The sequence below is a fragment of the Chenopodium album genome, chromosome 23 (assembly GCF_948465745.1).
Source record: "Chenopodium album chromosome 23, dcCheAlbu1.1, whole genome shotgun sequence".
NCBI classification, from domain to species: domain Eukaryota; kingdom Viridiplantae; phylum Streptophyta; class Magnoliopsida; order Caryophyllales; family Amaranthaceae; genus Chenopodium; species Chenopodium album.
The window spans coordinates 2,105,333-2,132,006 of NC_137856.1; the positions used below are offsets into that span (position 1 = coordinate 2,105,333).

The 26,674-nt window shown below is 34.0% G+C and overlaps 3 protein-coding genes and 1 pseudogene across 6 annotated transcripts; 2 read left to right on the forward strand and 2 right to left on the reverse strand.

Annotated features, from left to right (window-relative positions):
• Positions 1–2,032: 2,032 nt before the first annotated feature.
• On the reverse strand, positions 2,033–8,853 carry LOC145606598 (alpha-L-arabinofuranosidase 1-like). The gene is made up of 17 exons (XM_081662391.1): positions 8,585–8,853; positions 7,727–7,939; positions 7,434–7,488; positions 6,942–7,153; positions 6,732–6,853; positions 6,477–6,630; positions 6,054–6,123; positions 5,775–5,920; positions 5,623–5,668; positions 5,471–5,523; positions 5,136–5,280; positions 4,656–4,774; positions 4,487–4,558; positions 4,303–4,406; positions 3,798–4,053; positions 2,842–2,982; positions 2,033–2,497 (listed from the first exon to the last, which is right to left on the reverse strand). The coding sequence occupies exons 2-17, from the start codon at positions 7,886–7,888 to the stop codon at positions 2,345–2,347; spliced, it is 2,010 nt and encodes a 669-aa protein (XP_081518517.1). The 5' UTR covers positions 7,889–7,939; positions 8,585–8,853; the 3' UTR covers positions 2,033–2,344.
• Positions 8,854–10,382: 1,529 nt separating this feature from the next.
• Positions 10,383–18,690, reverse strand: LOC145608508 (aladin-like). Of its 4 annotated transcripts, none has more exons than XR_014105822.1 (16): positions 18,465–18,690; positions 18,320–18,375; positions 18,043–18,189; positions 16,638–16,752; positions 16,213–16,312; positions 15,945–16,121; positions 14,882–14,937; positions 13,111–13,198; positions 12,958–13,033; positions 12,168–12,267; positions 12,002–12,053; positions 11,431–11,568; positions 11,179–11,266; positions 11,035–11,102; positions 10,834–10,913; positions 10,383–10,631 (listed from the first exon to the last, which is right to left on the reverse strand). XR_014105822.1 is itself a non-coding variant. In XM_081664123.1 (15 exons), exons 1-14 carry the CDS (start codon positions 18,520–18,522, stop codon positions 11,040–11,042), a joined length of 1,314 nt encoding a protein of 437 aa, XP_081520249.1. In that variant the 5' UTR covers positions 18,523–18,690; the 3' UTR covers positions 10,383–10,631; positions 11,035–11,039. The 4 variants fall into 4 exon arrangements, 2 of the variants coding, with proteins under 2 accessions (XP_081520249.1, XP_081520248.1); XR_014105821.1 differs by having other exon boundaries at positions 10,383–10,634; XM_081664123.1 differs by lacking the exon at positions 10,834–10,913.
• Positions 18,691–19,654: 964 nt separating this feature from the next.
• Positions 19,655–22,030, forward strand: LOC145608464 (transcription factor IIIA-like). The gene is made up of 6 exons (XM_081664079.1): positions 19,655–19,838; positions 19,946–20,086; positions 20,699–20,990; positions 21,072–21,301; positions 21,398–21,541; positions 21,643–22,030. The coding sequence occupies exons 1-6, from the start codon at positions 19,707–19,709 to the stop codon at positions 21,829–21,831; spliced, it is 1,128 nt and encodes a 375-aa protein (XP_081520205.1). The 5' UTR covers positions 19,655–19,706; the 3' UTR covers positions 21,832–22,030.
• Positions 22,031–24,823: 2,793 nt separating this feature from the next.
• On the forward strand, positions 24,824–26,414 carry LOC145609552 (mitogen-activated protein kinase 7 pseudogene; annotated as a pseudogene).
• Positions 26,415–26,674: the final 260 nt, after the last annotated feature.

The window sequence follows — 26,674 nt, forward strand, 5'->3', positions numbered from 1 at the left end:
GGAGTACTAATTATACAAGTAGATTATAGATATATAAACAAAATTTTGTACTCCTAATGCTACTAACAAAGTTCAATACAAAAGTCTTAACTTAAAGTATACGAAGTATAATACTAGTACTTGTTTTGGTGGGTTGGATTTTGGACATTTAAGTATTGATTAATTTTTAAAGTCAAAGTTTATAATATAATCCAAAAGGATTATCCTATATAGTGGGTGACTTAATGTGGTATGTGACTATGACCAACTAATTGTGGTTTAAGTTTTTTTGGGAGGGTGTCTGATGATTTGAGAGGAGTAATAAAATTTTTGTTAAGACTTTAAAATTACGGGTGGAAATGAGAGTGAGTAAAATATGAAAAACTCCCAATAAGACCAAGCAATTTGTGACCTAATTAAGTTTAAGTTGATTAAGATTCGCTTACAATTTTCTTATTTCAATTTTTAATTTGTAAGTTATAATTTTTATTATTAGTATTAGTAATCATGTTTTATTTTTTTATTTTTATTTTTTTTTTAAAAAAAAGTAATCATGTTTTTTTTTTTATCTTTTTTATTTTTTTTTATTTTTTTTTTAGTTTAGTTATGTGTGATTAGTTCATTCCATACTAGGGATAGAGGATCTATGAATGTTTGGATGAAACTAATGTCTTGTTCAATTGAATTTGAATTGGTTTATTTCTATCTTCCTATTTTATGTTTTTATTGATTAATTTAATTGAGCAATGGCCATCTTTGATTAATTTTACTTGTAATAGACACCAAGTAAAACATAGAAAGGTGCAAAAAGAAAGCCATAATACCTAGCAAAAGTAACATTAACACCTTCATGAATCATGACAACATCATAGTGACTTTACAAGTTTACAACATTTACCTCTTTCATAAACCGTCTTAACATCTATCTTAACTTACCACAATTCAGCGGACATTCTCGTGGTAGATCGTAGATGCGCTATGTGCAACAATAATATATAGTGGCCTCTTTTTCATTATCTTTCTTTTATTTAAAAAAGATAGATAATGAAAAAGAGGCCACAATCTATTAATGCCTTATATATCTACCTCCTCAAGAAGAACATAGGTATGCACCTCTGCAAATTAAAATAACATTAGAATCTTATTAAGAATAGAAAACAACATAAGAATCCTATTAAGAATAGAAAAGTCAAGGACAAACATATGCATATACTAGATGCATTGTTGAATATTTTAAGCAGAAACACTTAGCTTATTACATTAATTTACTACTACGTGCGTGATGGACATGTTTAAAGCTCTTTAACGTATAAGTAAATACCACAAGAAAACCAAAGTGCAATGTAATCACGAGAAAATAAACCTCTTTCGTAGCATTTAGATTATCACGTTACTAGTTCAATTTACACTATACATGAGACATGACATGTAAATGTAATATAATATGGAAGCAATAATCGGGAATATTACCTTATACTTTATTCATTTTGCTTCCTTTTTATTTTGGAACACTCCTCTTGTAATTTGTGAAGATTAGTAGAGATTCATTGATTGGAGCTAATTAAAATCAAACTTATTCAGAAAAGAAGAGGTTATAAAGGGGGTTTAATTTTCATTATATTAGTACATGTTACCTACTTATCATGTGATTGACGACCATACTAGCCAGTCAAAGGGCCAATTTTTCAAAAGAAGGGTAGATCAAGTGAGAATTAAGAGGAATGGTTGATAAAATTTTAACACAAATTAATATTTAGGTATATATGCAATCCATATACCACCACTTTTCATTATTTACTCACTTTATTTCAAGAATTAAAATGATTTTTATTACTACCTCTGTTAAATAATGTGCAACAAAGGAATATTTTATGTCTCACAAATAATACCCCTTTGTTGCACATAATAATTAACGGAGGTAGTAATTAAAAACTTACTTCATGTATTCACTGTCTCTCGGTATTTTTATTTGTTGAAACTTAATTTTGCTGTTAAAATTATTTTGCTGAACATCATTTTTTTATAATTGATAAAAAAAAAAAAGGATACCTCATAAAGGAAAATGAAAGCAATTAATTTTTATTGGTAAAAATGACATCTATATGATATACATCAGGCTCATAAGCCAACATTGAATTGAATCTATACAACCAATGAACCATAAAGATAAATCTGCATGAGACAAGCTGGTCTTAATCGTGTGGGCTTCGTTAAGAGTTGAATCAAACTCTTGTACAACGGCCCAAGACACACGCTTGTTACAGAATACAAAGAACATTAGTGTACAAAAGCCCATTATCTGTATTTGGATGTGTCTGGTGTCTTGTATCTGGTGTCTGTGTAAACTGTATACTGTATAAGCTCATCATATAGAAGATTTTAGGCCAGAATCTGCTTCCTTCATTAACAGATGACTTGGCTGTTCTTGTATCACATCAAATGAAGTGAAAGAAATCGGCTGGAGCATGATATTCGTCTCTTTGCCAGTTAATGTGAAGTGAGAAGAAGATGGAATCACCTGTTAGTAACAAAAATCTTTTAGTCCCAGATAAGCTGACAAATGTTTTCTATGTTGGTGTACTGTTAAAAAGTTGTCACGTTTCCTACAATAGTAATGATTAGTAATCAATATTTTAATAATCTTTATTATGAGAGTTCAGAAGTCAAGGTAACGTGACAGTTAATTCTCTGAGGAGGGAGTTAAAAACAGAATTTTGTTGCTTAGCATATGCATATTACGAGTACAATATACACGATCATGCAGGATTTCTATGTACAGATATATGTTGGTGGTATACAAAAATAAAACCACACTAAACTGACTATAATAAGAACTCAATCATCATGTGTTTTGAATATTACCTTATTAGGACTTTGAAATGAATTCTCGTCCATTACATTGGTAGAGGTAAGAACAGTCTTCTTTGACCCGACTAGCTGTACAGAATTTTCAGCCCCAATTGAGAGCTTGAGGTTCACATAATTATTTCCGAAATTCACAATCTGCACCAATAATCAAAACCCTTTTTAAAAAGACTGAAAATTATGTATGTATACCAGAATGCATTTCCCAATTACAAGTCATCGAGAATCATGAGACATGTATCTGAATAATCTGATAGAAAATTTTAAAAGAAAAAACTTAAGTTGATTCTGATGTTGAGGTTTTGTTCTTTTTACCCTTGGAAAAAGTACAGACAAGAGTCAAAGAGTTTTGATAAGTTCAGATTGAGGATAACATACCCAGACAAGGCTACCTAAATGCAATCTACCACTAAAATAAGATTAGGAGCAATAAGTCCAGATTAGTCAAGAGATGAGAACTACGAAATATATAAGTTGAGTTCAGGGTTTTCAGGTGAAAAGAAGCCAAAGCCTGAGCAGGTAAAGAATCTCTTACAGCAACCTTAGTGAATCATAAGGATTAATTGGTGACATTACTGACATATCTCTACTCATCCTCAGACAATTGTTATTCTAAAAAGTTGCCATAAACTCGGTTCTTATTAATCTACATGAAGCAAACCTTTTGAGAAAATTTCAATAATGCTGGATGCATCAAACTCATTATAGAAGGTAGCAAATATATAATTGAACCAACAGAGAGATTTAAAGACATAATAGGTTTGCATTAGCAGAATTTGAACTTCAGAGAATAAATCAATGGTGCTAATGTGTTATTAAGCTCATGTGATATCAAATATGCCAAGAGGAGCATATGCTAGGGAAGTGTTCCTGTGTCATTATTTATCACCGGAATTCCTACTTATAGTTTCAGATTAGGAATTGCAGAAGTCTAATATATAAAGGTGCCATACCTTAATAGTTATATAGTTCTTGTTGTCTGTTGCGTTCTTCCAACTAATTGCGGAGGCAACAACTGCAGCTTTGGAACTGGCTTGAAGTGCTGAATTGAGAAGAGTTGCCCCACTGGATTTTGTGAAATATTGTTGCATCCAGTAGCTAGGTGTACCATAGGCGCGTGAAGAATCATAAACAATAGCATCTGGATTCCATCGTCTATCATGGGTATTTACAAAAAGGGGAGCATAACTTGCCATTTCAACAGCATCACTGCGCTCAGAATACAATGCAATTTTTCAAAAACATAAGAATGTGTGGGTATTTTTTTTTTTTTTTTTTTTTTGAACAAAGAATGTGTGGGTATAGACACAAAAAAACATAAACAAACTTGACCCAAAGCACTTAATGCAACCTCTTTAGATGTTCAAAATTTATGCAGATATCTGTGTCAGAAATTCAGCAGTTTATATGGCTAGAGGAAAAAACACAGTTCGCATAGAGGCTAAATGTATTACTTACCTATTTTTCTCTATTCCAATAAGGAATGCGGCTTCACCTAATGCAGCAAGAAGGCTTCCAGTGCCAGCATCTTTTCCAGTCACAGCATATTCACTCACAAAAGCCTGTCAAACAGAGGGTATATTCTATAGTGAGTAAAATATATGTTACAGATGAAATTACAAAATAATCTTCTTTCATGTACCTTTGGCCCATTACGCCGTGTCCTGTCAAATTTAGTACTCTTAGAAAACATATCAGCTGCAGAAGTGTATATCTGGAATATTTTGAAAAAACACGAGGGTTTCTTCAGTTGGTTGCTGTACATCAATACCGGAGACATTATACAAAAGAGAATGTCGAGAAATATTTACATGAAAATCATATAGATCAGCTGGATGATCCAATGAAGTTGATGACGCATCACAATTAGAGATAACTTGAATATCTGGATAGGCTTTTCTTAGGGCATCATAAAACTTGAGGTAATTTCCTGGTCAGAAATGGTAGAGAGATGAGTCTTTATGCAACGCCATTGGCATAATGTAAGAATAAGTCATTGACCCATTCCTGCTGTAATTATTTTTTTCCTGTTTGCCATAGCATTAATCTCAGAAGGAAAACTTTCTATTCAACTGATGAACACTTGCTACATAGTAGAATGTAATTTTTTTTCCCCTTTATCTCATCTAGTATGAATTCTACAAGCAAAACAGATGTGTCAAAGGTGGAAAGTGTGTAATCACGAACTTGCCAACAAAAACGGGTATAAAATCTGTAAAACAGTCGTCACTGGATTTGAACATAAATAACAATTATTGTAGAGCAAAATAATTTACGAAAAAACAATTTACCTCGATAATATGGTTTCCCACAATCCTCATTACCAATAGCAATATATTTTAGTTCAAAGGGTTCTGGGTGCCCCATCGCAGCTCTAAGGGAACCCCATTGAGAAGAATTATCACCTCTGGCAAACTCTATACTGTCAAGCATTTCCTAGATTCATAGAAAAGTGTCGAATAAGATCAACTGTTTACTAAATTAAATCAGGCTCTGGAAGGAGAAGGAATTTGACTGGATTATCGGAAATTATGTATGAATGAAACTTGTATCTTAATTCCATATAGTTGCAATGCATTGCACAAAGTGTTTATTTCAAGTGAAGAAAGCAGAGGAAGTAACATACTTGCACAAAAGGAGTCACCATTGATGATTCAACTGACTCTTGGTGACTGATTCCTATGATAGTCAAATAGAAAGTACAAATACATCAAATAGGGAGCTTTAGACAGTAAAAAAGAGAATCAGTTAAACGAAACAAACATTGATACTTCATACCATTATTAATTACCCACACTGGAGATGCCCCAAGATCTTCGGACAACTGTCAAAACTCCAAACACAATATTTAGCTAAAAGTTCCCTGCATCTTGATGACATGAGTAATTAATTAAAGAAAAAAAAAAAAGAGAAAAGTTTATGATTCCTACTTGGAGGAATTCATAGTAGCCAAGCCCATCATCAGTCCAATACATCCAAACATCTCCAAAATGTCCCGGTCTCTCCTCCCATGGACCAACAGTTTCTTTCCAGCGAAAAGCATTTCTTAGCCATTCGCCTTCAACAAAACAACCACCTGGTAGAACATAATGCAGAATGAATAAACAAATATGTCACAAGATCATGAAGAAGTATTTTTTTGGAAAATAAAGGATATGTCAACATCATATACATCTATGAAGCAACAACAGGACTATACTAAACTTTACCTGGGAATCTAAAAAATCTTGGTTCCAAATCAACAAGCTTTTCAAAGAGGTCCTTGCGGAATCCATGTCCCTATGTAAACAGATTAGATTTCATAAGGTACAAGAGAAAAATTTCAAGAATTGATGGTAATTTGTTTGCAAGCATATTATTATTTAAAATATTTCCTCCTTCAATAAATGAATTACAAATATTTACAAGTGAAATAGTTCGGTTGTCATGGAAGATCAGATGAATACTTGGCTATAATTTTAATTGGAGGTAATTCCTGAACATATATGTGATATCTATTTTAGAGACATTAGAATATATTAGAGACATAGGGTCATAGGGAAACATACTTTTTGTAATATATGTTCTGTAGATATATTATTGTGTTTACAAATATTATCAGATTGAACATATATTGTATTCTAAAATTCTACCTTATAGGTATCTGTTGGCATTGCTGACACTTGATCAATCCACAATACACCCTTTTTGGTTGTTGTTAATTGAAGCCTTGAATTTGGATCAGAACTTTTTGCTTCCAGCATAACCTCCATCCTTGTCCAATTAGCAACTTTAGCTGCATCAGCACTGCCATAATAAGATACTAGAGTCAGAATGCATGAAGAAGCAGCCTTTTACTTTTAGATTACATAAGATCTTGCATAATACGGAGTAAGTACAGCTCTTACATCACGTTGCTGGTAGCCAACACTAGCCCTCCATTTGAGCTAGTCAATGAGACATCTATGTTAATTGAGTCTGTTGATCGAACATAGAAGACTACTTTGTAACTCTTCCCTTGTTCAATGTTCTGCAAAATCAATCATGGAAAAAATTGATCAAAAAGATTAAAGCACAGGTTTAGCAGCACTAAGGATAAATTAATTCCAACTTCTTACCATCCCCCAAAATCCAGGGTTATAGACTCCTACACCGCCACTAGGACAAGATTTAACACCATCATTGCCACAGATAACATCCATCCGGAGAGCAACTTTGTTATGCTCAAAGCATGATGAAAGGTCTGTAGATAAGACGATGTTTGATTCATCTCCAATAATTGACCAAGGCTTGATGCTTGAAGGGGTGTGATGACCTCCAGCTTCAAAACCTAGAAACACAAAATTACCAGATTATATCCATAAGCATGAACCTGTTTTCATTAATTGATAATTGGGAGGAATCAAAGGATGCTAGAGTGCAAAAAGAAACTGATAGTGTCTCATATGATGTACAATTCATCAATTTCGCCAAGTCTCAGTTTTCAACCCACATTACATTCCTATATATGCCAACAACAAATGCTAATGATAAAAATAACCCGCTCAAGCTTCTCGATCCCAGAGTGAAAATTGACCCCAACGTTAACTTAACAAGGACAAAGAACATACCTCTGTTGTCTACTAGCTCTGCCCAAAGTCCACCAGATCCAGCATGATTGATTTCCTGTATATATAGCATTTTACACATTCATTATCTAGAAAGAAGGCAAATCAACTTTTACATTTTACATAAACATGAACTATAGTAACACTCAAAAGTCGAAATTAACAAGCTGTAGTGTAGAATAGACAAACTGCAAGACATATCAACTGCAAATAAAGCCCACTTTTGCATTTATAAACTAAGGACCACTTTGTTAGAAACTCATCAGGATGAAAATCAAAAGTTCTAAGAAAAGAACCTCAAAGAAAATCCCAAACAACTTATCCGGGATCGCTCGACCAGCAGCATTAGCATCTACTGTAAGTATTGCTGTTTCGGTCTGTTTGATCTTTCCAACACCATATGAACTATACAAAGTACATGCCCCTATTAGCAATATCAACAGACAATATCCACCCATATTGTAGCCTCAACACATTAATCTTCTGCCAATTTTCCAATATAGCACAATCTGTCACCAAATTTAGTAAGACAAATCTATAATTAAATCACCCCTAAAAATTTGCCAAAATAGCATTAAACGCAAAATGGGTAATTAGTTATCAAATTATACAAAATACCCTTTTTTCTAGGTGGATATAAATTACGTTGCATATACTCAAAGATCAATTCCAAAAGCATGAAACTAATTCTGATCATTCACTCTATTAATCTCAGTTATTTCAAATAAAACATATAAATTTATAATTTTAAAAAAAAGAAAGAAAACTAATTAGAAAAACCCCATGTAAAAAATAGCTCATAAACGCAATTATGCACCTTAATTTCCTTAATTAAGCAACAAATTAACAAACCCAGAAATTCTGATGGTGAAAAAACAAAAAGTCAAAGATACAACTTATGCATGCAATACAACTAATATGCAACTAACCCTTCAAATAATGTAAATTAAATTAGACAAAAGAATCTTATAATTTAAACTAATCTAAAAACCATGGACTACATTAAACAAACAAATCACATGCTCCATTAAATTAGTTTATCATAAAAATTTAATCTTTCCTTAATAATCCCATTATTTCTCAATAAAGCTACAATCTTTGAAACCATTAAAAACAAATAATATGCAAATTAATCAATAATAATTATAACATACATTGTTCACCAGGAAAATGGACAGACTTCAAAGAATAGTGCTTAATAATTTGAGAGAGGAAAAATAATTATAATTATGACAAAAATAGGAAGATTAGCTGATGATTTATATAAAGAGAGGAGAGAGAAAAAGAGGGAAAAATTGCAAGTGACCCCAAAAAAAAGAAAGGGGCCACTTGAAAGAGTGTTGAGTTACGCCGGAAAATTATGAACAGAGACGGGTTGAAGATAAGTTTATCTTTACTTTTAAGGATGAATCCGACATTATAGTCATCAACTCATCATATTATGTGACATTATTATCCAAATAAAATAATCTAATGTTTTGGATAAGGCAATTAATTTGTTTATTGAAGTGGTAGAAAAGTAGTAATTATACGGATTTCCTAGAATTATTATGGAGAAATCTTTGTTTTTGTAGGACCATTGTTTAATTACTTGAGATCTATGTACTTGATTCGGTGATTGATGTTATAGTACAAAGTACTTTGTATGTAGTACTGTATATGGTATACCGGTAGTTGGTAAGAGTATTACTCGTTTCGTTCTACTAAGAATCTAAGATGTTAAGCAGTCATATTTGTAAAAAAAAATGAGGCTAAAAGGACTGAGAGTACATTTACAAGTGAATGGGTTGTTATACTGGCTAAGAGAAACGAAATTCATGATAAACTTAGCCGCTTAAGGCACATAATCGGATAAGTAAAATTCAAATGAAGAGAGCTCTAGTACTAAGTAGAATTTAGAAATTTGGGGTTTAGAATTTAGAATTTAGGAATTTGATTGGCTCCGATACCATGTCAAAATAGAGAGAATAGTGTTTCATATTTTCATTAGAGTATGCACAAGTGTATATATACAACCTAAAGAGAGTAGGGCTCGTAACATCGGCCCATAAGCTATACAACCTTAAATAGGCTCAACATTTTGATATGTATCTTTCAAAAGTACTCCGTACTCTTATAATTATTTTTTTAACAGAATGTTAATGAAATTTTGTACTTCAAACTACATTGATTGTACTGTTTATCCTGCCACTCCTTTTCTGCAATTATTTTGGTGATCACGTCTCTCAACCACAAATTGACCTTGAGAAAAACTTCCCCAAAAAAAAAAAAATGTAATTCAATTCAATAATTATACTCCATAACAATAATACAGAGTAATAATAACAATAATTCGGAGTAACAAAATGCTGATAAGGCGTTGCAACTACCACAGACTCAAATAACCACCCTTTTAAAGTATGCCCCAAAGTCCAGACAACATTAATATACTCATCACATAGACACATACATAAATAACATAAAATTATTCAATAAATGGCAAAAGAATTAAAAAAAAAAAAGGCAAAAAAATAGCTGGGACAACTTAGTCTTCCCATTATTGAATTATGAGTAATATTTTGTGGACCTGTTTTCCTCAACGTATGTACTAGTTTTCCTGAAGTTTACTACAAGTAGAAATAAAGATAGGAATATTTGCTTAACTTTCCAGCAAAATCCAACTACAAATAATATACCATTCAATTTGAATGACTACATTAGATATTCGTAGGTAATTGGTTAATTGCATTGTTTTGATTTTGTTTTCTTACTTTGTAAGGGTAGATTCACCATTTATGCTTGCGTTCACTCAAAAACCTACAGAAGTTCCGAAACCTGATAGGTGTAAACATAGTTGAGCTCTGTTATTGATAGTTCGGCTTCTGTACACGATTTAACATCACTATTGGCATTTAAAACTTGACTGCAAAATAACAATCGAACAGACTGTATCTGAAGTGCAAAACGATACCGTAAACACAAGAGAGGAGTTTTTTATAGCACTGAAAGAATGTCTGAATTTAATATACAGTTAAATTATAGCCATCAAAAAAAGCCTTGGGGCTCTGTTGTCTTTTAGAGACCTGTTTACCACCGTCTTTTAAAACAGAAATGCCGGAGATTGTGAAAGGTCTACGAATCAGACAACAGGGAAATTTTGTTCACCAGAAGTTGCAGCCGCTTGCAGAGCTGAAGCAACGCCTCCCCCCTTCCAAAAACAGCCTACTGCAGAGAGAAATAAGTTCACAGCATTTTAACTCCATACAATAAAACCAATGGGCAAAATGAGAAAAGATTTTTTTTTTTTAAGGTAGAGTGACATTTACTCCATAATATACTAACAAGCTGCAATAAGGCCAAGATTTCAAAATTGTAGTTTGTTTCTTTGATTTGCACAGATAGGCACCTTCCAAAGACAACGTACCTTACAAACGATCTTGGCACATTACTCCAAACAGGTAGACAACTACTCTCCACAAGCCACAATCAAGGACAACATATAACCTTCCAAATATACTATATATCAGACAATAAATTCAAAAGAAAATAAAGCCCTGTAACCTTTCCCTAATCCCTAATACAATTATATGAAGACAATAAGAATTGATCAACAGTAAAGGCATACCTCAACTAAGGAAGAATGTGAGAACGGAATAGAAGAGGATAGGTGCAGCAGAAACCACTGCTCCAGCACTGAAAAGTATAGATGGACTTAAATAAGCTACAATTCGAGAAAGTTGAATAAGAGGGTTGATGTAGAATATTTTACCACAGATAACAAAGGTCCTTGTTTGAACTTGTCATGGAAAGAAAATGCAATTGCCTTGGGATTGTCCCCAGGTCCTCTGATAAATCCACTGGATGCAACAGGAAAAGATGAAATCACTTTATGTAGTATGTTTACCAACATAACATGACCATAAATTCATTTTTGGATATGAAAGAATAAATGACTAACACACACAGAAAACAGACTGAAAATAAGAGTACAGAATATATATAATAAATCAAAGTAACTCACACTAGAGATGCCGCAATCAAAGGAGTCCTCCTAACATCATATACGGCAATAAGACCACGGTACAACTCATCTCCTTCTTTGAAAGATATGGCTAAGCGTTCTCCTGAAGCATCCCAAGCTATTTTCTCAATTTTCTGACTGCAATAAATGATAAGAATAAGCCAGAAAGGTGATTTAAGAAGCTTCTTGTTCAGTACACTGACAGAAGCATGGGCTTGAGGTATAATTAGCATTTCAATATATGAAAACATTACCTACAAAATTTGGATTTTTTTTAGAAACTATTTTTTAATAGAACAGGAGGTGCAATGTATAAGGAAATGACCATGTCACAGCATTTGAAACCTCTTTCAATCATGTTTGCAGGATTACAGCTTCATATTTCCCCCCTACACCCACCCAGTCCAACCACCAGACTGTATACTTACAAAGACAAATTTGTAGTTTTGCAATTCATACAACTAATTTGTAGCATCAAAGAAAATGAACATTCACTTTCAAATCGTGTAGTCTACAAAGAGAACTTGGATTGCAATTGAAAACAAGAGAAGATGGGAAACATAGATAGTACCTGTTCGTTAGAGTTGATATTTCTGGGAGATCAACTGGGAGTAGGTGTGCAACTGTAGAAATGATTTAAAAATAAGGTTAAAGGTACAAAATAGGTCACACTGATAGCAAATGTATAACATTAGGAGCTGCGGGAGGGGGCAAGGGAAATAGGCAGCTTTAAGTACCAAGAGATGGAGGTTTTGATGCAAAGTGAACAGATCCCAAAGTAGAAGAATTTGAAAAGGAAAGCAAAATCATACGCCCGTCAGGATCCCATGTTGCCCCCTATGAAAGAAACAAGAACGAGGTAGCATCAATATCAAGGAAAATCTTCTCTTTCACAAAAACTCAAAGGAGAAAACTCGACAGTAACCTGCATTTCACAATTATAACAGGGGCTTTCATAGCTGAACACGAGGAGTGATACTAAAAGGAGAAAACTGTTACTGCATTCAACAAGTCTAGATGTTGAAGCTGATGTATCTAGAGAAAAATATTGACAAACTCCGGATGCAAAGATGACAAGCAATTCTAAATTCCAAAGTACAAATAAAAATACTAGTAGAAATATACAATTCCAAAGCACAAATAAAGCAAGCAATTAAATTCACTTCAGCCACCAGATCGACTAGGAGGATTTTATAGCCTAGAATGTACTATCTAGGGGCAAGGCCACAAGGATGATTTTAGGGACAAGTAATGAATCTATAATCATTTAACATTTAACAAAAATGAGGCTACCATTCATCTTTCACAAGCATTATTAGATTACATCTGTACAAGTGTTGGCAACAAAATTGTATTTTTTTACATAATTACTTGCAAGTTGCAGCTCAGTGAATATATATTAAACTCAAATCAGCAAGCTAAGGAGTTATAAAATCAAATCAATGCAATCAAAGAAGCTTATAACAGTAGACTGTAAGTTCAAACCAAAGAAGTCAGTTATGGTCAAGTGACAAGGTATTCCCTCACCGTAACAAAACCACGACTTGAAGACCATGGTTGTGAGGTCCAAGTCCCAGTCTCCCATAGATAAAATGTTCCATCACTGCAAATAAATAAATTTTCAATACATAATTTGATGGGACATCATGAATTTAAGATGGTATAAGTCCAAGAACATACAACATAGCTGCAAAAAAGTAATCTCCAGTAGGCGACCATCTCAAGATTGATATGCCTCCCCATCCTCGTCGAAAAGGAGTCCCATCACCTAAGTTAGCAGAAAGACCAATGGCCACTACAATTTCAAAATGGACTTCGAAAAGAAAACATAATGATATTATCAAAGGTTTTCTAATCCTACTAATTAAAACCTATTAAAAAATATATGCTGAGTTGACAATATATACATTGATTTAACAATAAGGAGAGCATGAGATTACTAAACATTAGCAAGTACTTTATTAAGCCATGACTCTGTAACAGATATAGAAACATTAGTCATCAGCAACTAGATGCCTTACAGTTCTTAATACTTCATAATGATCTTAGAAAGCAATTTGCTTTTCAACCCAGCAATCAACTACACATGGAACACCAAAAATCCTGAACACACACCAACTGACTGGAGAAAGCAACGATTATGGTCAACCCATAAAGGAATAAAAAAGAGGGAATGACTGGATGTTATTAAATCAACATATGGAGCAGAATGTGCAGTAGATGAACCTAAGATAGTTAACACTATAGGCATACAGGAGAAAAGGCCTTTCAGCCGGTGCTTGTGACCAATGAAAAGAGATGAGGGTCAGAAGAGATACATCAGGTATCAGGGAAAGTTTGTAATAACTTTCATCCACAAGGGCTTCAGTTACTCTAGAGGTACAACAGCAATGATAACAGACGAAGGGTACCATCGAGGAAAAACAGAGTTTCTAAGCCATTAGCTACAGAGTGTTATTATTTTTGAGATAAATATATGAACGGATAAAAGCTTAACCATTCAACCTTTTCCCATCTAATGATTTGACAAATTAAAAATCACCATTTTCAAAACCAAATATAGTTAAAAGCTTGAAGAGATATTTCTAATTCTCATTATATCTCCTGTTAAGAACACGTTAGCCTCTACTAAATGGAAGTCATACAATTGCATTTCAACAGGCTGTTGCCTCCATAATTGATAATATACATTAGCTTCACCGCAGAGTTGATTTAGAATTAAAGTTTGAGTTACCTACTGAGGAGGAAGAGAACCTTCGTTCAGTCATTGGCTTTAAAAGTTCACTTTCACAACTTCAGATTTTTTTTTTTTAAAAAAAAAAAAATGGACCGTGTATGACTGATTAAATTTGTTACCAGTTCTGCTTCAGATATAGTGTTCTGGCTTCAGCCTACAACCCTTAAAAAAGTTAGGAACTATCAATTTTAATCTCCTATTCTCCTCCCTATTAAAAAACTTCTAAGAACCACAATAACCTTTCTTTTGTATCTTTCTCAATCCTTTAAAACCTTTTATCCTTCATCTAAAAAAATAGACATAAAAGTTCAACCAAAATTTCAAAGTCAGCAGCTTCAATTATGTCTTTATGTGTCAACCATGGAGTATGACCATTACATCGAGAAGAAAACCTTGAGTAAAAAATCTAAAGGCCACATCTAGCTCGAATAAATAGCTAAGTTATTCATCACAAGCCCTGTTATTAAAAGCAATACACATAGTAGAACTACATAACAAAATTAAACAGCAAGTGAAGCAGCTCAAGTTCACATCTTATCTTCTATTTTCCAGGTAACTTACTCTCAAATTGTTTCTAAGATCAACCAAATTTATAGACAACAAAGGGAAGATTAAACATCGCCAAAAAAAAAAAAAAGAAAAAAAAAAAAAAAAAAAAGAAAAGAAAAGAAAAGAGAAGATTAAAAATATATGACGCCGTGATTAGTCTCATACCTTGAGAAACATCCCAAATTGTAAAGGCTGAGCTCTCAAAAGACCCTGTTGCTAAGTATGTGTTGACTAGTTAAGAAAAGCTCATACACCATGCCAAAAGAAGATCAATAAAACACAATCAGAAATCTATAGGACGTAAACCAATATATAGGGTACTCCCCAATCAAAAACATTTTGTTACATCACTAATCATATCAGTCAATCAATATCCTGAAGGAAACAGTAACTTTTTCACAAAAGACAAGTTGTATACACCTGCAACTCACAAATAAAGAGCTTATTTAGTTAGTTGAAAACCCTAGCCATAACCTACCAATACCAAGAGCAATATTTGCAAATATAGGTTTTTTTCCTTATCCTTTCCAAACCCCAAAAAACTCAGCTACAGATAACAAAACTCGAGAATGGAGTAAGAACAGCCAGAATATGGATGTCTAGAAGTGGCAATAATATACATGTAAGGAGGGATTGAGAAAATGAGTTCAAAAATCAATCTAAGTGTTTCAAAGTCAAGTTGATGATGATTCACTAGAGGCTAAGAATCTATAGCTTTCTGGCCTGGAAAGAGCTATGCAATTTTTATCAACCTACTTCAAATAAAACATCTTCACCATCAGAGTATAGATCATTTCAATATGCAAAGTACCTAATGAAAATAATAACCTCAAAAGGAGGCTATAAAACAGTTTCTAGTAAGATCTTCCCTCGGAAAAATCCCATTAAAAAATAGCTCTTTATGAACGGCATTTCTCATCCAGGTGTATATAGTAAGACCTACCAATGAGAGAGACTCCGCTAATTAACAGTGAGAGAAGACAATGAAGTGGTTAAGTATTGCACCGAAGACTTATCCTAGAAGACTAGCACAATGTTACCTGGCATAGTTCAAATGTTGCAGCTCTTCCAAACCATTCATGTAAAGGTTGGTATGGCACACGACAGGTGAATGATAATAGAATTTCCATCTTTCAAAAAACAAGTTTTTATTATCAGCAATAAATAACTGAATACACATGCATCATTTTAAGAATTGTTAAATAGAATTAAACAGCATAAATAAGGATATCTTCCATCAGGACTCCAAGACAGTGCACTTATGTGCTCATCACTCTTAAGAAAATCGACCAACGTCCATCTTGTGCCAGAGCCCTTGGAAATGGAACCCACAAAAGGGGCAGCCCCAGATCGTACAGATGCTGGATTGCCAGGATATGAAGCAGCCCATATGCAAATTCCACCCCTGTATTATATATCAAAACCAACGGCTGGACTTAACAAAACATGATTATGTACAAAACAGCATAAAATGAAGGGTATATTGTGGTGCTCACTTGCATGCTACAGAAAGTGTTCTCCCACTGTTTGGCCTCCATTCAACAAGTTTGACTTCTCTCTGAAAATCGCCGTGCAAAATGCTCGGATCCTTTCCCTCTGCTCAGATTATAAGTCATTTCATTAAGTAAAAAGTTTCAACTAAAATCATCAAGAGAAATAACACACAATTTAGACATATTTACAGAAAGCCTCCTTTCATTTTAACTAAAAATACTTTTTTTTTAATACAACCACTTTCCTCGATACCTATTTAACAGAATTTTGAATTGCAGCAGGCATCGCTGTTTACAGTTTGCTCATTAAATGATTACGTCATGGAAAATAGAGTATTACCACTTCCTTAATCAAGAAAACGTCATGCACAATATCAACAAAGACGGATAATTGTGAACAAAGAGAGTTTAAAAAACAAGAGATATACCAGTATCTTCATAATCACGAATTGTGACCTGATTCGGCCCAGATATAAATGCCAATATATGCTTGTGTTGGTGCCATGATACTCCTTGTAAATTTACTTCTGGCAACAAATGCACCTGCAAAACTAAGAAACTAAGAAGAAGCACTATATGTGCAGGCATAAATATACTACTCATCTTAATTACAATTTTACTAGTCTTCAGTCAATTTCATAGCTGAAAAGACTTATGACAGGCTCAGTTTATATTGAACAACGCTTTGTTCCCCACATCAGAACAGAAGCAAGGAGTACAAGGTACAACTGTTTATACTCCAATATTGTAGATGTCAAACTCTTTGCTGAGGTTGATGACAATGTATTAGAGCACTATCACAATTCACAGAAAATATGTATGTTATCCAGAATGCCCGTTACATTACAGCTTTGGAGATTTAAAATCAATAGGTAAAGAAAAGGGTAAAAGCTGATATAGTCTTTAACATTGTGTTGCAAAAAGTACACAAGAATAACACCTCAACTCTCCAATAATATTTGCAATTTTAAAAGGGGGGAAAAGAAAAGTGAAGAACTGAAGATATTTGATTAGTGCAATCATACGAACAAAAGAATAAAGGTAGCATTCAATAATATCACAGCATCATATTTCACAAATTGCATGGTGTTTCTGTAAAGCCACTAGTCTAACCTATTAAATTGATTTAGGCAAGCCAGTAAAGCTACCAGAAGACATTTGTTTCAAAGCTCTCAAAGAAGGCTAGTGTTTGTTCCAATTATATCACACATAATCCTTTAAGACCACTATATTCTTGTTGAACTTACTGACTAGCAACTTTCAAACACCTAAGAGATAGCTAATAAATTAACATCTAATCATTCAATTTAAAATACATCGTGAATGGGTTACCATGAATATTTAGAAACAGGCTCTTTTAATACTGACTAATTTGCATGGTACTTCATATAATCAAAGTCCTCAAAGGAAGGTTCTAGTTCACAAAACAAGCATCAAAATCAATTGTCACCACCCCGTCAACCAATTCTAATTTAAAGGTCTGCAAACTCGACAATTACAACTAATTCCAGTAATCCAAATTATCACAATAACCTATGTCAATCTCATTCTTCTACTTGATACACTAATATGAACATTGAATGTAAAATTATTGACAACCAGCAAACCAACGCCCTTCGTAAAAATAACTCCGTATAGGGCTTGCACCCCATCAATCAATCCAAATGTAAAGCCTTGCAAGCACGTTATGAAGCAAACACAATTAACATATCACAATAAACCAATGCCACTCCCATTCTTCTCACTAATACACTAAAATTAACATTCAATGTTAAATTATTGACAATCAGCAATCCAATTAACTCCGTTAAAACTTAAGAGCTTCAAACTTACATCATTAGGGTGAAAAATCCGTTTAACAGCACCAATCAAAGCAGGCAAACCCTTCTCCGGAATTCCCCCTTGTTGATCACCGGCATCATCACGACTCGGTGAAATTAGATTTTCCGGTTGAAATTGCAAAGGACTAAATACAACACCCTACAATCCAAATTCAAAAAAATCAAAATTTTAATCAAATAAATAGAAAAGAAACCCTATAACAACAATCAACTCGAAACCCATATAAAAATTAGGAATTCAGTGAAAATGCAAGAAACAATTAACATACGAGAGCTTTGCCATAGCATTCCTTAGCACGATCATCGAATAAATTATCAGCAGTAACTGGAAAATTAACATAGTTTAGTTGAAATTAAATTGAGCAGAAATTGAAAATGGTGGAGAAAATTGAGGAGAGAGAAAGAGAGAAATACTGAGGTCTCGGTTGATTTCGCAGATGGTGACGGTGCCTGGTTGCGGAAACGACGGCATCTTCGGCGTTTTCCGACGACTGTATGGTTTGCTGCAACTTAGTTAAGTACTTGAGTTAAAATACTCACTTCACTATGGGGAGATATGTGGCCTAGTGTAGGGTTTTAGGACACTAATCAATGGGTTGCACCCTTTCCCGCCAGGGTTCTCGGCTTTTCGCTTTTTTATTATTTTTTAATTAATGTCGTCCCGTGGGCGGTCCAGGTAATATCGGAGAGGAAGGAGCAAATATATACCGATTTGGGGCTCAGAAAAAATATCTACCGATTTGGTAGAGTATAATATATGGTTTATTTTATCAACAACATATTCTAAGGGTATGTTCTCTTACGTTGAAATTCAGTTCAGTTCAGTTCAGTTCGGCTCGATTCAGTTCAGCTCTTAATTTCCTTCTCTTATAAAAATATTCAGTTCAGTTCAGCTCAATTCAGTTTAGTTCAACTCAGTTCAGTTCAGTTCGGTTCAATTCAGTTCAGTTCAGTTCAGTCAATGAGAACAGCCCCTAAATGTATATTGTTCCGGATGTACCTTAGTCACTTATATTCGGTTAATGACAAAACTATAATTAGAAGCAAAATTGATTGTCGATTCATAGTGTTGTACACTCAGCTACTGACAATGAAACATAGTGATTAATAGAAGTTGGGTACTTGTTACAATTGTCTCATGTATATTTTCTAACTTATTATAGTTTTTAGGTTAGATTAGAGGTTAAAATCAAGCGTTGACAACTTGACATATTTGTCAATAAGTAGGGCACTGACTTTAAAAGACGGAAAGAGAGGGAGTATTCGATTCATATAGTGGTCGAACACTAAAAGGCTACTCTAAAAACAAATTTCAAACACATCCCGAGTTCTACCCAAATGACTACAAATCATAATTGATGATGGCGGGATTTTAACATGTGACTTATCGTACACATTACGACAATATATTCCTAGCCTCCTAGGGGCTAATTTGCCATTTTGTCCATTAACAATTTCACACGAGCTCCTAGCCCATAATCCATATTACAATAAGCCCAATAAATTGCCCAGAAAATTAGGAGTAACACACTAGCCTAGTACGGACCACTGAGTATAAATACCAAATCCATCCCCAAATCATTCATCTTCTTTGCCGAATTTCAAAACCCTAGAACCCCACCTTCACTCCTCAGCAAGAGAGAGAAAGTGGCAGCCATGGGAGCAGAGCTTGAAGACAGAGATATAGGTCCAATTTTCAGAGATATTCGTCGATATTACTGCGAATTTTGTGGTATTTGTAGATCCAAAAAGTCGCTCCTCAATTCTCACATTCTTTCTCACCACCAGGTAATTTCTACACCCAAACGAATTCAATTTTTCGTTAAATTTGATTTTTTCGTAGTTAAATTTTCTGATTGTTCCTGAATTTTGATGCATGTTATGTGTAATTATAGGAGGAATTGGAGAAAAAGAGAGAAGTCGAAGGAGACGATGAAAACGAGGGGCAAAATTGTAATAAAACATGTGAAGAATGTGGTGCTAGTTTTAAGAAACCTGCTCACTTGAAGCAACACATGCTTAGCCATTCACTTGAGGTACAATTTTTGGTGGTTTTTGTTTGATTTTATTGATTGTTGTTTATGTTAGATTTGAATTGTAATTTGTGAAATTAACAGTAGATTTTTAATGTGAATTAGTGTTAATTGCCGATATCTATAGAAATATGTTGGTTTTATATTGGAGTTTGACTAGTGTTACAAATTTTTTGTTGTGATAAGGGTTATGTAATTGATTTATAATGGAATTCGTAATGTTTTGAGCTGGAGTTGTATCTATTGGAAGGGTTATCTTGCTCGATTTATAAATTATCGAGAGAATCACGAGCAAGGTTATGTTTTTGGATGATTTGTATGGAATTTCATAGCTGATTGATGTTAATATTGCAGATAATGAATTTATGTGGGAGTGTGTGAAGCATTGGATCCCAAAGAATGAACTCCAAAATGCAAAGAGGCTTTGTAATCTTATAAATCTTGACTGGACTAGTATCAGGACGGGGGACCGCCTGAGAAGCTCCGTCAAGTCAAGCCTCTTGACACGCACTATTATAAGGTTTGACCATTGGGCCGATTTTTAGTAGTATGAATTAGAATATGCCGGTTGTGCATTGGCTTTTTTCCTGAACGAGGTGCTTGTTATATTTGCAGAGGAGCTTTGTTTGTCCGATAAATGACTGCAATGCTAGTTATAGAAGGAAAGATCACTTGAATCGTCACATTCTTCAGCATCAAGGGAAGCTGTTTAAATGCCCTGTAGAAAATTGTGGCAAGGAGTTTTCTGTTCAAGGGAATGTTAGTAGGCATTTGAAGGATTTTCATGAAGATAATAAGCCTGAACCTGATACCGGGAAGGGACAAATAAAACATGTTTGTGAGGAAAATGGGTGCGGGAAGGAGTTCAAATATGCGTCTCAGTTGCGAAAACATGCTGAATCCCATGGCAAGTTTCTGCTTTGCCTCTGTTATTTTGAAATGTTTGTTATATTAGTTGTGAATCTGACTGAGGATATTACTTGTTCAGTCTTGGAATCTTCAGAAACATTTTGTGCTGATCCGAGCTGTATGAAACCCTTTGCCAACATCGATTGCCTCAAAGCTCATATCAGATCTTGTCACCAATATGTAAACTGTGAGGTTTGTGGTTCCAAGCACCTAAGAAAGAATTACAAACGGCACTTATCAACTCATGGAGAGCATTTGCCCACCATACTCAAATGCACCTTCGAGGGGTGTGACCACTCATTTACCACGGTAGGATGTTGTCACTTTTATTCTCTCGTATATTGCTTTTTGAGCAGTGTAGGTATTAGCGAATGAAATTAATAAAATGGTTTTTGACTTCAACAGAAATCAAATATGCAGCAGCATGTAAAGGCAGTACATTTGAAACTCAGACCCTTCGTTTGTAGCTTTACTGGTTGCGGCATGAGATTTGCCTTCAAGCATGTGAGAGATAACCATGAGAAATCTACTCGCCATGTTTATGTGCATGTATACATCTCGTCTCTTAGGTTTCTCGACACAAAGTTTTCTACTTATCCTGACACAGTCATTTACACTTGTGTTAACCGCTTAACTGTTGCTTTTTCTAGGGAGATCTTGAGGAGTTCGATGAGCAATTCAGATCCAGGCCTCGTGGTGGACGGAAACGAAAGCTTCCTAATGTTGAGATGCTCATGCGTAAGAGAATTAGTGCGCCTAATCAATGTGATGGTGTTCTAGATGATAGCTCGGAATTCCTGTCGTGGTTGCTTTCAGATGATGATGGTTCAGAGAGTTGATTGATCATTACAGGGCAGAATCAGTAACTTAAAGTTTTTTGTAAATTATGGGAGACTAGACTATATTAAGTAAAAGGGGAGTATATATATAGTAAGGGAGATTCTGGAAGTTGTATATTGGGCTGCTTATTTAGTTTTTGAATATATGATACTTGGTTTACCCGCTAATTATAAAACAGAGTAATTTGTGTTTAGTAAATACTTCGTACTAGCTACTTGGTTGAATTTTCTCACTCTTGGTGAATGTTTCTCAAACTTCATCAGTTCATTAATCTTGGTGAATGTTTTGCATCAAAATTCATTATCGTGCATAAGAATTAGGGCTTAGGTGAACTGAGTTGTTTAGAAGAGAAAAAAATTAGGAACTGAATTGAAATTAAGCTAAAGTGAACTGGTCCTTTTAAGAAGTTTCTCATCCTCCGCTCTCCTATTATCTCTTGCACAACGTTATAGTTTTTCAAATTGTCAATATGCATCTATTTAAAGATTGATATTATCTTGAAAAGTTAGTTGTACTACCAATGCATGCACATACTTTCACTAAGAGTTGACTGGTATTCCATGTCCTCATGCATGGGCATGTCCTTGTCTATTTAATCTACCCAAAACGCACAAATTTGCAAAACCCTAAATTCCCCAATTTCAAGTCACTAAAAACCCTAACCTGCATATTATATTCTCAAATTGACTTAAACCTAAATTCAATTACCTGAAGTAGTGTTCTAGAAATGATTCCTTTTGCTCAATTGGTGAAAAAAGGAAGGAATTTGCTCAATAATTTTTTGGGTGAGAGCTCTATTGTCAAACGAAGAAAAGTTGTTGAGAAACAATATTGGAGGGAAAGGTCACTAGAGATTCTAGCTGGAAATTGAAGAGTGGTAGTGCTACTCTTAACATTTTACAAGATTGGAGTAGTTGTTTTCAAAACGGAGGTTTAAATTAGTAATTGTGGACAAAATTTCCTAATATACCTTTATTTTTATACTTCATCCAAAATTTGATAGGGTTCAACTCTCTATAGTCTATACTCTGATTAATTCTCGTTGGATTTTCCTCAATTTATAATATTTATAACTTATTAATTATTGATAAAATATACTCGTACGAAGTAAAATGTAGTGATATTGAAAACAATGTATATGACGAAGCATTATACGAAATATCAGATGCAAATTGTTCACATATTTGCTACTAGTCTACTACTCCGTATTATAAAGCACTCCCTCCATACTCCTCTATTTGTACCTTTTAGATGAAGTCAAATTTAATTTTTTTATTTTTTATTTTTTTTGAAACCAAGTCAAATTTAAATTTTTGTTTGAGGGAATTTAACCAAACAAAAGCTGTGAGATTATTTATAAACTTGTACTTTTATTTCTTCAGTGCTTGTAACATGCAGGAAAACCCAAAATTATGCCCTAAAAAACAAGTACTTGTACATACAATTTAAATCTTTAAATATTTTATTTATTATATAACAGTTAATATTATACAAAACTTGATATTTATATACTACCTCCCTTTTATATTCTATACAACAATTGGGGGGTTTTTTTTTTTAATATATATATTTTTTTAATTATTACGCATAATATGAAACGAAGGAAGTATATATATATATATATATATATATATATATATATATATATATATATATATATATATATATATATATATATATATATATATATATATATATATATATATATATATATATATATATATATATATATATATATATATATATATATATATATATATTTTAGGGAAACTAAGGAAGTATATTAAAATAAAATTAATAATATTTTACAATTTTAAATAATTTAATTAAAGAAAAGTGTATTTGTGTATGAATAGTATCAGATGATTATTTGAACTGAAATTTAACTACAGCGGTGCTTATCTTTTTTTTTTTTGGATGCAAGGGTGCTTATATCCTATTTTATTTAAAAATAAATAATAAAAAAATCATAAGGTAGGATTTTTTTTTTTTTTTTTTTTTTTTTTTAAATTAAGGATAGTTTGGTGCGGAGTAAGTAATTCTACTTCGTATAGAAGTAGCTACTAGCTAGGAATTAACGACCGTCATTTAGCTTCATAAAGTGAATCGCTAAACGACGCCCACAAATTTATCACATCGCCCGCATTTAATGAATGAAATTACAATGATACCCCTAGTGCCAAACCGCCAAACAACCGCCACTACTGCCCACCTCCGCCTAATAACCACCCTCACCACTGTCCACCACCACCCAACAACCACCCCCACCACAGTCCACCGCCGCCCAATAACCACCCCCAAATGTCGCATCTCCACTGCGGATGACTAAATAATTTTTTTTTGCCGGAAAATGCTCCAACCGCCCTAAAAAAGCGATTTGACCATGGTCAAACCGCTCAGGCAATACGGTTTGACCGTGGTCAAAACGCCCAGGATAGGCGGTTCAACCATGGTCAAACCGTATTGCCTAGGCGGTTTGACCGTGGTCAAACCGTTTGGCGGTTTGACCACGGTCAAACCGCCTAGGCAATACGGTTTGACCATGGTTGAACCGCCTAGCCTGGGCGTTTTGACCACGGTCGAACCGCCTAGCCTGGGCGGTTTGACCACGGTCAAACCGTTTTCCCTAGGCTGTTTGACCATGGTTGAACCGCCTAGACAGGACGGTTCGTCTACTTTTCCGGCGAAAAAAAATAAAGCGGTGGTGGTGGTGATTTAAAGTGGTGGATGTTGTTTTACGTCGGTGGCAGTGGTGTTGGGTGGTGGTGGTGGTGATTTTAACTGAGGAGAGAGAAAGAGGTTAAGTTAGAGATTGGGGGTAATAACGTAAATTCATTCATAATTTGCGGGCGATTTGAGTAATTTGCGGGCGTCGAATAACAACCCCCTTTATAAATTCATATTCATTAGCTTTTAAACTCTATTTTTCTTTCTCTAAAGTATTGCGAGCATTTATTTTTTTCACGCTTAGTCTTTACTATCAAATTCATAATGACTAGTGAAGATAAGACAATGAGGTGGTTAAATTTCGAAGTTATTGCAAATTATGTACCAATACAACCTCTTGGTGAGGGGAGTTACGGTCTGGTATGTTCAGCGATTGATATGAAAACCGGTGAAAAAGTTGCAATTAAGAAGATAAGTAATGTATTCTCCGATCACATTATGGCTCTTAGGACTTTAAGGGAACTAGTAATATTACGCCATGTTCGTCATGATTACGTGATCGGATTGCGGAATGTTATGATCACCTCTCCTAAGAATACATTTAAGGACATTTACTTAGGGTCTGTTCTCATTGACTGAACTCAGCTGAACTGAACTGAACTGAACTGAACTCAGCTGAACTGAACTGAACTGAACTCAGCTGAAATGAACTGAACTGAAATGAATATTTTATAAGAGAAGGAAATTAGGAGCTGAACTGAACTGAACTGAATTGAGCTGAACTGAACTGAACTGAACTGAATTTCAACGTAAGAGAACAGACCCTTAGTGTACGAAATGATGGATAGTGATCTTGATCGAATACTCAAATCTCGTTGCCCGCTTTCTCGTGATCATGTCAAGTTTATCATGTTTCAGGTACGTTAACGAGTAATTTTACATAGATATAATTTAATTTCATGTTTTATATTTCAAGATTTAATTAATTTTAACGTATAAAATGCATAAAAATAATGTTTTTTACTAGTTTAATTTAGTCGAAGATACTAATTTTTTGTTTTGTGTTTCAAGATTTAATTAATTTGAAAGTATAAAATGCAAAAAATAATGTTTTTTTACTAGTTTAGTCGAAGATACTAATTTTAAGTTTTATGTTTCAAGATTTATTAGTTTTAACATATAAAATTATTCATAGAACTAATATTATTTACTTATGTATATACTAATTCTTGGTTTGTGTTTTTGTAGTTGCTGGAAGGGCTAAGGTATCTCCATTCTGCAAACATAGTTCATCGTGATTTAAAGCCAGCAAATATTTTAATAAATGCAAATTCTAGTCTAAAAATATGTGACTTTGGCCTTTCAAGAACGTGCAAAGGTGGTGAATTGTTCTTGACAGATTATGTAGTAACACGGTGGTATAGAGCACCCGAGTTACTAGTCTGCAACAACAACTATGATGCAGCAATTGATGTTTGGTCAGTAGGATGCATTTTTGCGGAGATACTAGGCCACAAACCTCTCTTCCCTGGTAAAAATTTCCTCGACCAAATTAGACTTATCATCAACTTTCTTGGAACCCCTGGTGAATATGACCTCTCCTTCATAAAAAGTCAAAATGCTGTTAAATTCATCGAAGGGTTGCCTTATTCATACGGGGATTGCTTGGGGGGGCAAGTATCCTAGCGCTGATCCTTTGGCCTTAGACTTGCTGCGAAAGATGCTTGTTTTTAATCCAACAAAGAGAATTACAGTCACGGAAGCGCTTCGACACCCTTACATGGCAGACATGTATGATCCAACTCAATATCCTCCTGCTATAAGGCCTCTCGACATTGATATTGAGGCGAATGCAGGGGAGTCGTGTCTAAGAGAGTTGATGTGGAGAGAAATGGAGTTTTATCATAATGTTTGATCTCTAGAAAGTTTGACATGTACTAAAAACAGTTGATGGTTTCTTCAAAAAAAATGATGGAGAAATAGCTTAGGTCTACTTTGATTATTGTTAGTGAATTCAAATTTGTTGGATATTAAAAAAATTAATCACAAATCGTCCCAAATTCATTCTTAAATTTATTGTATTTATACAATGTCATCTTTCATTTAATTGCATATATACTTTATGCCATAAATCACTAGAAATTAATGAAGTGTAAGATTGTAAGAAGACGAGCA

What these genes read in the sequence shown, in the direction of transcription:
- LOC145608508 (XM_081664123.1), bottom strand. Translation starts at nt 18,522, where the DNA reads ATGCCGTCGTTTCCGCAACCAGGCACCGTCACCATCTGCGAAATCAAC. An exon ending in TCGTGATTATGAAGATACTG is followed by an intron (nt 16,313 to 16,637) that starts GTATATCTCTTG and finishes TAATCTGAGCAG; the next exon opens with AGGGAAAGGATCCGAGCATT. An exon ending in ACACTTTCTGTAGCATGCAA is followed by an intron (nt 16,122 to 16,212) that starts GTGAGCACCACA and finishes TATATAATACAG; the next exon opens with GGGTGGAATTTGCATATGGG.
- LOC145606598 (XM_081662391.1), bottom strand. Translation starts at nt 7,888, where the DNA reads ATGGGTGGATATTGTCTGTTGATATTGCTAATAGGGGCATGTACTTTG. An exon ending in AAGATTTTTTAGATTCCCAG is followed by an intron (nt 5,921 to 6,053) that starts GTAAAGTTTAGT and finishes ATGTTCTACCAG; the next exon opens with GTGGTTGTTTTGTTGAAGGC. An exon ending in CATTTCAAAGTCCTAATAAG is followed by an intron (nt 2,498 to 2,841) that starts GTAATATTCAAA and finishes TGTTACTAACAG; the next exon opens with GTGATTCCATCTTCTTCTCA.
- LOC145608464 (XM_081664079.1), top strand. Translation starts at nt 19,707, where the DNA reads ATGGGAGCAGAGCTTGAAGACAGAGATATAGGTCCAATTTTCAGAGAT. An exon ending in ACATTCTTTCTCACCACCAG is followed by an intron (nt 19,839 to 19,945) that starts GTAATTTCTACA and finishes GTGTAATTATAG; the next exon opens with GAGGAATTGGAGAAAAAGAG. An exon ending in TGCTTAGCCATTCACTTGAG is followed by an intron (nt 20,087 to 20,698) that starts GTACAATTTTTG and finishes TTATATTTGCAG; the next exon opens with AGGAGCTTTGTTTGTCCGAT.